This window comes from Engraulis encrasicolus, chromosome 12 (assembly GCF_034702125.1).
Source record: "Engraulis encrasicolus isolate BLACKSEA-1 chromosome 12, IST_EnEncr_1.0, whole genome shotgun sequence".
In the NCBI taxonomy this organism is placed as follows: Eukaryota; Metazoa; Chordata; class Actinopteri; order Clupeiformes; family Engraulidae; genus Engraulis; species Engraulis encrasicolus.
The window spans coordinates 11,465,674-11,480,811 of record NC_085868.1 but is presented as its reverse complement, the minus strand read 5'-3'; the positions used below and the strand labels follow the sequence as shown (position 1 = coordinate 11,480,811).

At 36.4% G+C, this 15,138-nt stretch overlaps 1 protein-coding gene across 1 annotated transcript; it reads right to left on the bottom strand.

The window, feature by feature from the left end:
• On the bottom strand, positions 1-13,637 carry ube2l3a (ubiquitin-conjugating enzyme E2L 3a). Its single transcript, XM_063211632.1, has 4 exons — positions 13,577-13,637; positions 12,006-12,101; positions 11,102-11,288; positions 1-1,086 (listed from the first exon to the last, which is right to left on the bottom strand). Exons 1-4 carry the CDS (start codon positions 13,601-13,603, stop codon positions 932-934), a joined length of 465 nt encoding a protein of 154 aa, XP_063067702.1. The 5' UTR covers positions 13,604-13,637; the 3' UTR covers positions 1-931.
• Between the last annotated feature and the right edge of the window lie 1,501 nt (positions 13,638-15,138).

The following is a 15,138-nucleotide window of genomic DNA, read 5'->3' as shown; positions in this document are numbered from 1 at the left end:
TTCTTTTTTCTTTCTTATTTCATTTTTATCTTAAACATTGTTATCAGTAACAGTGATTACTCTGTGTATTTTTGAATAATCAATTACTTACAAACTGAAGTTATGAAGAACATAACACACAGTTCCACACAGTACAGTGCAACCTAGGCCAAAACATAAAAGATGACAGAAAAATAAAAAATATAAAAGAAACCTTTTCAACACCCCCATTTAACAACTCTTATAGCAATAGTGATGGGAGCATGAATGAGCTTGAATAACTGAATTTCAGTATTCACAAAAACATAACATTGGTGGGTCCAGACAGTGTAAAAGAAAGAGAAAAAAAAATTGCTTTAAAAAGTTACCTCGACATGGGTTTCCTGCTCAAAACAACAGTCAAAGCTCTCTGCCCAGTGCATGTATGTGTGAAAAACAAAAACCCAGACAGAGCCAGAACGAGACAGACAGAGAGCCAGCGAGCAGTACACTATTCTGAGGAACAGAATTATTTTAAGTCAAAAATCACCAACCCCATTTTCTTTTTTTCTTCCTTACACCATTTCCTCCCAAGGCCTTTAGCTTTCATCACCGTCCCTGCTTTGCAACATTATTTCCCTCCTCTTAATTTCGTTTCATTTCAGAAATCAGTATAAAGTTGGAAACGGCAACAAGCTAATGCTGAGAAGTGAAACCTGCTTTGACAGACACCTGCAGTACAAGAGTGGGAGGGGCCTGGGTTGAGAGGGAGGAGCATTACTGATGGGCGGGACTTCAGGTGCTGCTACTTAATCACTTGAGTATTCTGTGTGACGCCGGGAGAGAGCGGGTGGTAAGGGCTTACTGGTTTTTCTTTTAAGGAGGGAGGGATAAAGGTGGGAGGCAGAGGCAAGGTAAAGGGGTGAATGGGGGGTGTTATACAGTGGGGGAAAGGGGAAACTGCTGCATTTAGTTAGTCCACAGGCCTTTTCTCGCCATGTTTCTTTGTAAACTCCTCTGCGTTCTTAAAGAATTTTTTCCGGTCCTTCGAGTACTCTTCTGCGAGGTCCGCTCTGAGGGGGTGTTCGGGCTGGGGGTCGTTGACCAGTGCGATCAGAGACTGGATAACTGGAACCAAGACAACAAAGGGCACACGTTAGGGACAAGTCATTTGCTGTCTATTGCATAAACGATTGATAATAAAGAGGCGGTTCATAAGGAGTTTCTTCTGGAATCAATAACACAAGAAGGTTCTACGTTGCCATCATATGGCTGACATGTCCCTTTAGGAGACTAGCAGGGGCTGAAAATGAATATCGTTTTCTATAGCTCTTCCTTGAAAGTATTCCAAGTATGTGGCACTTACTGACTGACCCAGATATGTTTACTCAATGTAAGCCGTAAACCTGATAATAGAGGAGGCCCCATGGCTTCTGGAAAGAAGCCATGAGACGGTCTTTTAGGTGGATTACCACTTGCCCCGAGTTAACATGCCTAACTGAGTAGGTACTCTACAGAGGCTGTCTGGCATGGGCTCTGCATTTACTTGCCAATGAGCCTAGCCTTTTTTTTCTGTGACAGACTCTTACTATTCAATGTATTCGAAACAGGTATTGAATCTGTTGGCATGGACCAGTAGCCTCGCGAGCCATCCTACGTACTTCCGCCAAAGGATTGGCTCCACTACAGTAGTCTGGCCGTGCTTCTCTGTGGAGTGCCTGGAGCAGTAGAATTTTGATCGCAACGCCCCACCCCCAGAAAACAGCCAATAATCGAATACGCCCCCCACGTGGGGGCGAAAGGGGGAGGGCGCTCGTGACAATGACGTACACATCTGCGCCAGAGCCATTGGTCTGCGCAATGTTGTTGTTGAGTTACTGCCAGCGATTGGGTAAGAGGTGTCCAATAATTTCAAACCATAACTGAGTGCAAACTTCCTGCTTCCTACAATCGCTTCAGAGCAAACAAATGCCAGACCATGAATACGAAATGAAATGGTAGTGTAACCCACCTCTGGTTTGTTACCACCCAGGTCAAAAAAATGTGTACTTAAGTGTACTTTAAATATATTTAATTTTCTGAAAGTATATTTTAAGTACACTCTACTTATCAAGTACAGTACTTAAGTATGGTATTTAAAAATATACTTATAGTTAAGTGTATTTTAAATATATTTTAAAATAATTTGTATTATTAAAGTTATGTACTTAAATATAGTTTTATAAAATATACTGTTAGTGTATTGTACTTTAAATGTATTTTAAGTATATTTGTATTTTAAAAGTAATGTGCTAAGTGTAGTATTGTCAAATATACTATTAGTGTATTATATTTTAAATGTATTTCAAGTATATTTGTATTTTAAAAGTAATGTGCTAAAGTGTAGCATTATAAAGTATACTATTAGTGTATTATACTTTAAGTGTATTTTAAGTATCTTTGCATTTTAAAAGTTATGTACTTAAGTGTAGTATTATAAAGTACACTATTAATGTATTGTATTTAAATGTATTGTAAGTACATTTGTATTTTAAAAGTAATGTGCTAAAGTGTAGTATTGTCAAATATACTATTAGTATATTGTATTTTAAGTCTAATTTAAGTACATTTATATTTTAAAAGTAATGTGCTAAAGTGTAGCATTATACAGTATACTGTTAGTGTATTATATTTTAAGTGTATTTTAAGTATCTTTGTATTTTAAAAGTTATGTACTTAAGTGTAGTATTATAAAATACACTATTAGTGTATTGTATTTAAATGTATTGTTAGTACAATTGTATTTTAAAAGTCATGTACTTAAGTGTAGTGTTATGAAATACACTATTATTGTATTGTATTTAAATATATTTTAAGTACATTTGTATTTTAAAAGTAATGGGCTTAAGTGTGGTATTGGTAATTATACTAGTAGTATATTCAATTTTAAGTCTATTTAAAGTACATTTGTATTTTAAAAGTAATGTGTTAACGTGTAGTATTATAAAATACATTATTAGTGTATTGTATTTAAATGTATTGTAAATACATTTGTATTTTTAAAGTAATGTGCTAAAGTGTGGTATTGTTAAATATACTATTAGTATATTCTATTTAAATGTATTTTAAGTACATTTGTATTTTAAAAGAAATGTGCTAAAGTGTAGCATTATAAAGTATACTATTAGTGTATTATATTTTAAGTGTATTTTAAGTATCTTTGTATTTTAAAAGTTATGTACTTAAATGTAGTATTATGAAATACACTATTAGTGTATTGTATTTAAATGTATTGTAAGTACATTTGTATTTTTAAAGTAATGTGCTTAAGTGTGGTACTGTTAAATATACTTTTAGTATATTCAATTTTAAGTCTATTTTAAGTACATTTGTATTTTAAAAGTAATGTGTTAAAGTGTAGTATTATAAAATACACTATTAGTGTATTGTATTTAAATGTATTGTAAATACATTTGTATTTTTAAAGTAATGTGCTAAAGTGTGGTATTGTTAAATATACTATTAGTATATTCTATTTAAAGTCTATTTTAAGTACATTTGTATTTTAAAAGTAATGTGCTAAAGTGTTTTATTAAAAAATACACTATTAGTGTATTGTATTTAAATGTATTGTAAATACATTTGTATTTTTAAAGTAATGTGCTTAAGTGTGGTATTGTTAAATATACTATTAGTATATTCTATTTTAAGTCTATTTTAAGTACATTTATATTTTAAAAGTAATGTGTTAAAGTGTAGTGTTATAAAATACACTATTAGTGTATTGTATTTAAATGTATTTTAAGTACATTTGTATTTTTAAAGTAATGTGCTAAAGATTGTTTTTAGAAAATACACTATTAGTGTTGTGTATTTAAATGTATTGTAACTATATTTACAAAATAAATAAACTAATTACTGGCCAAAGTACAGTCATTTTCCTAGCAAAAAATGTCTATATCTGGAACATGGACAAGAACCTCAATTTATGATGATGATGAATGACTCCCCTTTTTCCAGCATGAATTTTGGAAATAAACTACAAAAAATCATACACAGTACACCATTATAGTAATGTATGGTATTAGAAAATGTACTGCTAGTTTAATGTATTAAACTTTGTTCTTAAAAAATGTACTCAAACATAGTGTTAGAAAATATACATTATCAGTTATATATACCTAAACTTTATTTTACGACCTTTACAAATATGCATATTTTTTTGCATACTTACTATATTGCCTTTTTGACACTAATATTAATTGTCTTTAATGAAATGTACTCACTTATAAAGATTTTATGTTATTTTTCTTGTTGTCTTGAACCACTTCAAGTGTATTTTAAGTGTATTTGTATTTTTAAAGTAATGTGCTTAAGTGTTGTATTTGAAAACATACTGTTAGTGTAGTATATTTTAAGTGTATTTTAAGTGTATTTGTATTTTAAAAGTAATGTGCTAAAGTTTGGTATTAGAAAGAATATTTGAAACGTACTTAAAGTTAAGTATGATTTTAGTATATTAAGTACACTTGTACAAAGTTTGATTTTTAGTACCAAAAAGTCAACTTAAAATGTGTTAAAGCTCTACTTAATTATATTTCAAGTGTATTTAAGTATACTATAAGTTGTCCCAAAATAACATTCTTCAAATACACACTTTTGAAGTATATTTTAAATACAAAAATACATACTTATTAAGTATATTAAGTACACTTTTTTCACCTGGGTACTTTTTTAAACCATAATTTTAGTGTATTTTAACCTAGGCTTATTTATTCATATGCTTTGTAACATTAAATAACCTTCCACCTTCCATTTTGTTAATGTATTTTCATGGTAAAAACACCATATTGAAGAGCACAAACAGATCTTAAAAAGGCATGTAAGGCCTTACCTATTAAACTTTTAAGCAGAATACTGAAGTCTGTACTTAAGTTGTGTTATTAGTGTATTAAGTGCACTTTAAGTGTACTTTTTGGTGCACAAATTAAACATGTAAAAGTGTCTTTAATTCGATAAAAGCATACCACCACCAATGATTTCTAAGTATTATAATTAAGTATATAAAAGTATACTTAAAGTGTACTACTCAAGACTATTACTTCAAGAACGTAATTGTGCCTGTCATAGAACAGGTAGTTGTGGTCTAGTGGTTAGAGTGCAGGTCTGTGGTTCAGTGAATTGTGGGTTCAAATCCTGGTTGAGGCAGTGGTTGTTGTCTGAAGTGAAGGTGAAAGGAAGGTTCATGTGAATGGCTGATGGTTGTGAACAAGACAATGTACAATGGAAATGAGTAACTGGGGATTACATTAATGTTTTTTTCATATACTTTTGAAATATATTTAAAGTGTACTTAAAATAAATATATTTGAAATGTGCTTAAAGTAAAATCTACTTGTAGTATACTTAAAATACATTTAGAGTCTATACACTTAAAATGTACTTAAAGCGATTTTTGTGAATATATTTGAAATGTACTTAAAGTAAGTATGTTTTTAGTATATTAAGTACACTTGTACAAAGTTTGATTTTAGTACAAAAAAGTCAACTTAAAATGTGATTAAGCTCTACTTAATTATATTTCAAGTGTATTTAAGTATACTATAAGTTGTACCAAAATAACACAACTTAAGTATGTACTTCTGCAGTATACTATAAAGTACTTTCTCATGACATTGAAATAGATTTCTAATGTACTTAAAATGTGCTTATCCGCATGCTAAAGTTCACATTAAACACATTTTAAAGTGACTTGGTTAGTATACTTATAATGTACTTAAAGTTAAATATATTTTTAGTATATTAAGTACACTTGTACAAAGTTTGATTTTAGTACAAAAAAGTCAACTTAAAATGTGATTAAGCTCTACTTAATTATATTTCAAGTGTATTTAAGTATACTATAAGTTGTCCCAAAATAACACAACTTAAGTATGTACTTCTGCAGTATACTATAAAGTACTTTCTCATGACGTTAAAATAGATTTCTAATGTACTTAAAATGCACTTATCCACATGCTAAAGTTCACATTAAACACATTTTAAAGTGATTTGGTTAATATACTTATAATGTACTTAAAATTCAGTATGTTTTTAGTATACTAAGTACACTTGTACAAAGTTTGATTTTAGTACAAAAAGTCAACTTAAAATGTGATTAAGCTCTACTTAATTATATTTCAAGTGTATTTAAGTATACTATAAGTTGTCCCAAAATAACACAACTTAAGTATGTACTTCTGCAGTATACTATAAAGTACTTTCTCATGACGTTAAAATAGATTTCTAATGTACTTAAAATGCACTTTTCCGCATGCTAAAGTAAACATTAAACACATTTTAAAGTGACTTGGTTAGTATACTTATAATGTACTTAAAGTTAAATATATTTTTAGTATATTAAGTACACTTATACAAAGTTTAATTTTAGTACAAAAAAATCAACTTAAAATGTGTTTAAGCTCTACTTAATTATATTTCAAGTACATTTAAGTATACTATAAGTTGTCCCAAAATAACATTCTTTAAATACACACTTTTGAAGTACACTTTAAATACAATAAAACGTACTTATTAAGTATATATTAAGTACACTTTTTTTTTACTTGGGCAGACACACAGCATACACACACAGCATGCATACACAACAGTGCACAACACACACGCAGACGTAGAGCTGCTCCAGCTGTGCAGCTCGCGGTCGGCCCGTTGCTAGGCGACCACTTTGTTTAACGACTTTCACTTCTCTTGATTCCTGACTGAGACCTCCACGCTTTTTGATTCTCTGAACTTTCATTAATTGATCTTTCATCTTTCACACTTTCACCTTCCTTCAATTTCCCACACTGCTTTTACTATCTACCGCTATCAACTTTTCCCTTCGGACCTTTTCTCTATTTTTGGATTTGAAGACTTTTGATTTCAACCGTGAAACTCCGGTGAGTTGTTATTAGCATTTCGCTAATAACATTTAGCCATTTATAAAAACCAATCGGAGCTTTTAGACTGTTATGTAATGAATGACATGTTGTTTCCATATTTATAAGATACTGATATCGTATTGTATTATTTAGGAAGATAACTGTAAGTAGCACTTCTATTATTTTGTGAATAGAAGAAGACGATAAAAGTACAGTAATGTTGATAAGATTTGTATTATAACTTTGCTGTATCCCTAGTAATTGACTGTGATATTCAAAGGCAATTCGAGAGATAAGTTATGAACCCCTAAGTCTCTTGTGGCGATACATTTTGTTGTATTTTGTTATATTTTTGTATCTCTTCATGTAATTCATATATGAATCAGTTAAACGGACGTTGAAATGAAATCCTCGCGACCAGCGAGGAATTGTTGGATGGTTTCTAGAATGGGCTCGTGTTAGCTGCGGCCCATATGATGTTGCCATAAGCATCAGTTATTGTATGAAGACGACTGATTATTGATTTTATCACTGCTGTATGCAGATTGGTTTTTTAAGTACGCTTGAACCCTGAACCCTGATTGAACCCTGAACCTGATGGCGAGCCTACCCCGTGAACGACGTCCCTGACCCGCGACCAAACCCTTGAAGACTGGACCCCCTGCCTTTCCCCAGATAAGCGTCACATACATTGATACAAATACACTCGACACTCCCTCGGACTATTTCCCTCCTTATTATTTTATTTATTTCACTTCCACGGACAATCCAAGTTTCCCTTTTTAATCTCCATGGACATTGGCCATTTTATTGTTTTACAGAGCTCTGGTTTTATTTATTTATTTTCACTATTTATTATTTTATTGCATTGGGTATTTTAATACAGCTTAAGCTGGACATACTTGAACTTAACCCCCTCATTATTGATTAATAAATATTGTAATTGTTTTCTTGTATTGACTGTTGTTTGTCAGATCATTTGCTTCTCCAGTAGCGAACCTATAGTCTCTCGGCCCAAGGATATTTCCTCTCCCGTTCCTCTCCTTCTAACTCCCTCCTGTAGAATAATACTTATAACTCTTGTAACCCATTATAGTAGTGGTGTAGTGGGGTTACAGTAGTATTATGGGATGGTCAGGACCAGGCTAATAGACCAGTGGTGGGGAACCTATGTCTCGAGGGCGTTTATGGCCCTTGAGGCCGTCTTGTTCGGCTCCCGATATAGTTTTTATGTTATGCCTCTTCACATGAAATATCACATGTTTTGTAAAAGAATCTTCCATTTTTTATTTGAAATACAATTAAGTTATATTTCAAGGAGACCTAGTGAAGGTGGATTCTGTTGTATACTGTAGGTGGCCGCCTTCTATATGCAGGGGGAAATCCTGGTTTGTGTTCATAGTATGACCCCCCTCGAATGAAAAAGGTTTCCCACCCCTGGCATAGACATTCACGAGTTTGTTCTTGAGTGCTTGGTGTACAGTTTACGTATAGTATACGCATGTTTGGCATGTTAGCTGGCTAGAATTCCATTGCATTCCATCCACCGAGGTCCTGGGATGCTTTAAACGGAGCTCATGCGGGATGAGATCCGCTTCCCCCCTATGTGTAGTATAGAGGAAGTGTAACTGGGTGTTCTAGTGAAATGGAGGAGTATGGGGAGGTGGTGGGACAATTCGGAAAGCCTTTGCGCATGACAGGCGAAAAAGGGAAGGAGGGATTTAAATATGCGCGAAGGCGGGAGCAAGTAATGACAGCTGTCAATCACTCTCGGACTTCCTCCAGAACTACGTTTATATATAAACAACATTAGTTACACGGCACCATTTTCTCTTGAAACTGGTAGTCGTTTATACCTGCTTTGATTCAAAACCAAACTTGTTTGACATTATTGAGAAAAAGGGCACATAACTATCATCGTAAAAAAAGAGTAAAACACGCACATCCGTCTCAAAAAGGTTGGGTGCAGGACTAGCAAAATCACATGAAAACTGAAAGTTAAGTCCCCGACACCAAGCTCCCGTTTCTCTTAAAAGAAACAGGTGCTTGGTGTCGCGAACTTTACTTTCTGTTTTCAAAGGTTAGTTTAGTTTCAGTTTTCTTTTTAATTAAGGTGAAAAAAACAGCAGCCGAGGGATGCAAAGATTAACCACTGGGAACCATAGCCCTATGCTGTTGACATCTGAATAAAATCTGCGTCTAGGACCCGCACTGCCATCCTTCATTTCAAGGTCACACAGCTCCATCTGTCTGGTATTTCTCAACTTGCCAGTTCAGCACTCAAGAATTCAACTTCCAACACAATCACCAAGGGCAAATGGACCACAGCAAAAAGAACACACGACAGACAGGGTTGCCAGATGAGGTTGATGACTTCAAGCCCAAAAAATGCTCAAAACTCACCTAGAAGCACGAAATCCCGCCCAATTCTATTGGATTTCTATGGCAAAAATTGGGCGGGTTTTTCTGCTAAACGTCATTTTTACCTGCACATGGCCATCCTAAGCAGCCCAATTGGGCGGGAAACAGCCCAATCTGGCAACACACACGACAGATGGGGAGGCTGTGACGCAGAGCAGTAAGCCCCCCTACATACGTATTGGCTTGCATGCCCACGGGGACCCAGGCTTGAATCCAACCTGGGTCAAACTCATGTCCCAACCATGTCTCATCTTTTTCCCCACTCTCTTCCCGTCATCCTCTCAAGTGTCCTATCATCAATAAAGACACAAAAAAGCCCTTAATATAATGAAAATAGTATAAAAAATTAAAAAAAAAAAAAAAAGAACACACAACAGATTGGTGAGAAACAGACACAACATTCGATCAGCTACAATATGTGGGATAAGATGCCAACAGAAACCACACCAAACTAGCCTTCCCTCAGACAGCCCACAACCTTAACTACTGATGATAATAGCATCTTCAGAAAAACACCAGGCGGGTTCTTGCATCTGGGGGTGAGGCCACCACAGCAGAGGGCACAGCATTTAGTAGTTATCCCCCTTAATATCCGGGGGCATTATTAGTTGGGCAGCAGTTGCTGATGCTAAACCATTCAGAAGGGCTAGCCGTAATTAGCAGACCAGAAAGGGTGTGATGGCACCAAAGAAAAACATTAAAATGTGAAGAGGTAGTGGATGTGGTAATTAAGTGCATGGAGGGTGCAGAAAAGCTGGTGAGCAAGCTCTAATTCTTCGGTCAACAGTAACTTCTGCACATCTCTGATCCGGCACCAATTGGTGTTGATACGGCCAACAAGTGTATTTTAGAGAGCAGATTGTGTCACGCAGACATCGCCACATCACAGTTGGCCACAAAGCTTACAGAGGACTACTGCCATGTAATCATAACATTAGCAGTCAGTGACCTCTGGCGTAATGTACAAGTAACCTGGCTCTTGCCAGACCCTGTTGTATTTTCGTTCACAAGGGTCTTGATGATCTTCAGATTCGCCCTACTCCCAAACCACCATGCAGTAGAATCAATCAGATTTTCAGAGATGTGACGCAGGCTTAGTTTAAACGGCAGTGGAGAAGGGAAAAATAGAAAATTCCTGATGAATTAATGATGAATTAATGAATGAATCCTGATTCCAGATGAATGTTCATGGAGCAAGGCGTAAACCAGGTAACTGTACAAGTGCTTCAAATGAAAAGTAGTGTGGTACGGTTACTCTAACATGGGTGAAGCAATGATATACACCAACTTCGATACGAGCCATTCTTCATTCCATTCTGTGATATATATCTAATTCGATAAATATTTTGTTTGGGCTTCACTTCAACTCACAACACCACAACTACCCCAAGAAGAGGGCAAAGGATGTTAGATTTCCTCTCTACGAGACAACAATTAGAGAGTACAAACGAGAGCCATCAGAGATGGCAACCTGACCCCTGGCCAAAGCTTGACGCAAATGATGTGTGTGAGTATGTATGACTCCGCATGTTTTTGTTGCCCAACCCCTTTCGGGCGGTTACTTCTAGTGCTTTAGTGCCGTTTCTACCATTTCTTTTTTTTTTTTTAACATGGATTTTTTGGGGCTTTTTGGTCTTTATTATGACAGGACAGTATGAGAGGAGACAAAAAACAGTTGGGAAACAGGGCTGGGAAATGACCCCGGCCGGACTCGAACTGGGGTCCCCATGGGCAATGTAAGCCCAAATGTGGGGGGCTTAGCGCAACCGTTTCTAGCATTTCTAATTAAGTTGTAGGTCGACAAAGAAGGTTTTCCGCAGTACCTTGGTCGGTTTTGGTGGCGGGTTTCCAGTTCTCTGGGCTTATGACCGGCAGGCACACCTGTCCCTTCTCGTCGATGTTGGGGTGGTAGATCTTTGTTTTGAATGTGATTTTGGGGGGCTTAAAGGGGTACTCTGCAGGGAAGAGGATCTCGATCCGGAATGCGCCTTTGTCATACGGGGGGTTGTCCTGTTTAAAAAGCAAAAAAACAGACACATTTACAAACAAATATCATTACATTGTTATGACATTACAGTCTACTGATGCTTTTTATCTAGAGTGACTCCATTCATTTAGTAGGAGCTACACAGGATGCAGTCCATGGAGTGATCTGAGGGTTAGATGCCATGCCCTGGGGTAATTCAGCCATGGACGAGAAGAGCATTAGCGATCTACTGCCCCCCACCCATATTCTTCCAATTCATATGCAGGCAGGCCCTGACAAAGTTTTTTTTTTTCTCACTGGCCACTGTGGCTGGTGGTTTTCTTGAACGACTAGCCATTCAGCCTTTCTACCAGCCAGTTTTGTTCTCAGTTCTTTCCTATACTACAACAACAAGGTTAGTGATATGCACATAGCCTTCTACATTTGACACATGTAAATCAGACACATAAGAAGCTTCTTTCTTGACCTTAAATGCAAAGAACTTACAAGGAGTAAACAATACAACAACCACTATGATGATGTACCATACACCAGAATAAGATACCTGCCAAATTGGCTAGTGAGATTATTACCAGCCACAGGCAAGCATTTGGCAGCCAATATCAAGCCCTGCATGTATGCAATACAATCTGGTGAACCCCGATCTCAGGACCAACTGCATAGTCTGATGATTTGACCACAGGTGCTACCATTCATTCTACGCAACCTTTACAACAAGATGATCGTTTGGGTGAACTTACTGGAACGATGAGGCCTTGCCAAGTTAAAATGTTGGATTCATCAACTTGGATGTTGCGGAAGTTTTTCATTCCAGACTTGCGGATTTCGTCAAGTTCCTGCAAACGTGTGTACATAACATGAGTGATTGCAAAACCCCAAGGATGATTATGCTGTTTAGCAGTTCTTTTTTTAATATACACTACTAATTGTCCATTCACAAACTATCTGCACACATAACACTTGGAGGAGGTTACACCTATATTTAGGCGGATACCGTACATGGAAATATTACATAGATAAATGACAACATAAATGACAAGAAATTACATAGGTAAATGACGACAATAAATCTCAGTCTATTAAAGGCTAAAAACACTAGTGTTATGTTCTAATAACGTGTATCACATTTACATGAATACCTGGAGGGCAAAATGGTGAATGAAATGAAATATTTGACCAGGATCTGGGAATTTAAGAGTGTGTGTGACAGTCAGTGGCTCTCAGGCTTAAGTACTGGTATAAAGCCCATGAAAACAGGTCGTGTTTCTTAGCAACACAACACATTTCTTGTCTTTCACCTGTTATACGTGAGTCTAGTGACACTCTGGGGTCATTCACCTGCTTCTCATCTCGAAATGGCATTATGCCAAAGCAAAGATGCGAAATCGAATCTGAAAGTGACATTACCTACATGACATCAAGGAAATAAAAAAAAAAACATCTCCACGGACCATGAAACGATTTGGCACTGTTTTGGCAAGTTATTTGAATGTATTGGATGGGTCATAGAGTCATCTTCGGATGGTTTCGTGTCTGAAGTAGGACACATTTTGTCGACATTGCTTTCCCTTTCCCTTTAGAGAGGCTTCAAATGGTTTCGATTTTGACAACTGTGAAGTTAGCCTAAATGCTAATCAGGCGTGCTAACGATATAGGCGACACTAACGATATCAGGCGTGCTAACGATATCAACAATGTCAGTCATACATAACATCAAGTCTTGCTTTCCTGGGCAAGAACCTCAGATTCCAGTTGCGACACACAGCGCATTTAGCAATGTTTCCCAAAAACCGACTGCCTGCTATCCGGCAACAGGACCAATCCCTGATGAAGTTGGGCCGAAAACCAGCTATACGGCTAAGAGCACTTAACTACTGGGCGACATATGACAAAGCTTGTTAATTCATTGCTAAAGAACAATGTAGCTATTGACACATCCTTGACTAAAACAATTTTCACGCCCAAATTGTCAACTCAACCCACAGACATACACCGTTTCTCAATATTAAGTTATTTCCTGGCAGTGGCCTAATACTATAGTACCGGTTCCCGGCAAAAACTAGCCGGAGTGACAAACCCTGCCAACCAAACGTTAGCTGGCTAGTTAGGAAGTTACGTTAGCAAATGTTAGCTAACTAGGTGGGTTGTTTCTACATGAAGGTTTTCATTTGAATTATTTCAGATTGGGGTTGACTTCATGTAAAACAAAATGGCAGGACACCCTTAAACGTTGTTGATTTACTGTTACCGTCGTTTCTCGTCTCTGAGTGTTGCGGACGTTATATTATCCATAACTGATCAAGAGATTTACCTTGTGCAGCCTTCTGCTCGCCGCCATCTTGGATTTACTGCATACTCCCACAATTCACAGCGACACCTGACCCGTCAGTAGCACAAGTCATTTTTTTGTTTGCATTTTTTTTTGTTTTCACAACACAGTGCACGAGTATTTTCTAGCTTACTTTCTAGTAGAACTTGATTGATCTGCATATTATGTCAATGGATAAACCAGTGCTGCAACCAAAGATTCTTTAATTTTGGGCGACTGAAATGGCATAATCCAAGATTTATTTTGATAAAATGAATAGAAACACAGTGAAAACTAACTTTAACATTTGACAACATTCGTGTAAATCTAATCAGAAAATGTAGTAATCTATGGAGTTGTTGGATCATGATTAGTGTATGTATTGCACTGGTATGATGTTCCACAAGGTGGCGTTCCTGGGTGGGGTAAGACCCTTGAGTGTGGGGTACCACTTTGGCAAAGACTTGCTGATTTGCTCAGTTTCAAACTCAGTATCGCCAAGGTCGCTTGAAATGATGGGCATAACATAAAAAAAGAATTAAAAAGAACATCTGTAAGTGCAAAGCGTTGTAAAGGAAAAGTCTTGACACATGAAACATTGTAAATTACTTTTTTGTAAAATAAGCCTACTGGGACATTATTTTTGTTGTTATCATTTTGAAATTATTGTTATTAGTAGGCTATTTTTTACAAGATGTTTGAGGCCCCTGACATTTCCCCCTTTCGATGAAAGCAGTTGAGGAGAGTAGGTAGTAATAGGCCTAAACATAGTTACTACACATGCATAAGTCTAACATGCAGTAGGCCTAGGCCACAAATTAATTTACTTGTCCTATGAGCAAGGCAGTAGTCCCATAACAAGCTGATTATATAGCCTACATAGGCTATTAGGCCTAATAGCCTACCTACTCAGGTATTACTGGACTTCCAATCTTGTATTATCCTAAGCAGCTAGCTATAGGCTATATATTGCCTATGGGGCCCATTTTTGTGTTTAAACTGAAATTTAATGGGTATCGTTTTCCCTGTTTCTACTGCTTTGGAAGTCTATGTGGGCTATGCTATGCAAATGACCTTCTGTCAGTTTGTTTTTGAATGATAGTCTACTACTATGGACAGTCTAACATCTGCATTTGGCAACACCGGGGGGCGGGGGGCAAAGCTCCATTTGCAAGTTTTGCAAGACCTAGGCCTCTGGCACTTAATCAAATCAGTGACTGAGCTGGCAAAGGTATTTCTCCTATCGCCCCCTCTCTTCTGGCTTTTATTCAAATTTGGGTCAGGGGTGAGGCAGAGCCATCTAATATCAGAGTTACGCCACTCCCATAGACCTCTATGGACCAATCTTTCCACAGCAATGGCGGCTCTCATGGAGCCTTACGGAGCGTTAACATGGAAATCCTCATTGACTTTAGTTCTATTAGAAGTTACTTAGTTCCAGGAGGTGGCCGTAGAACACAGAAAATGTGGTAAAGGTAATGTAATTTGTTTGTACTTAATCTATTTTTGGTATGTGATGGTTCTGTGTTAGTTTCCAACGAACAGAAGTTTACTGTTAAGAAACA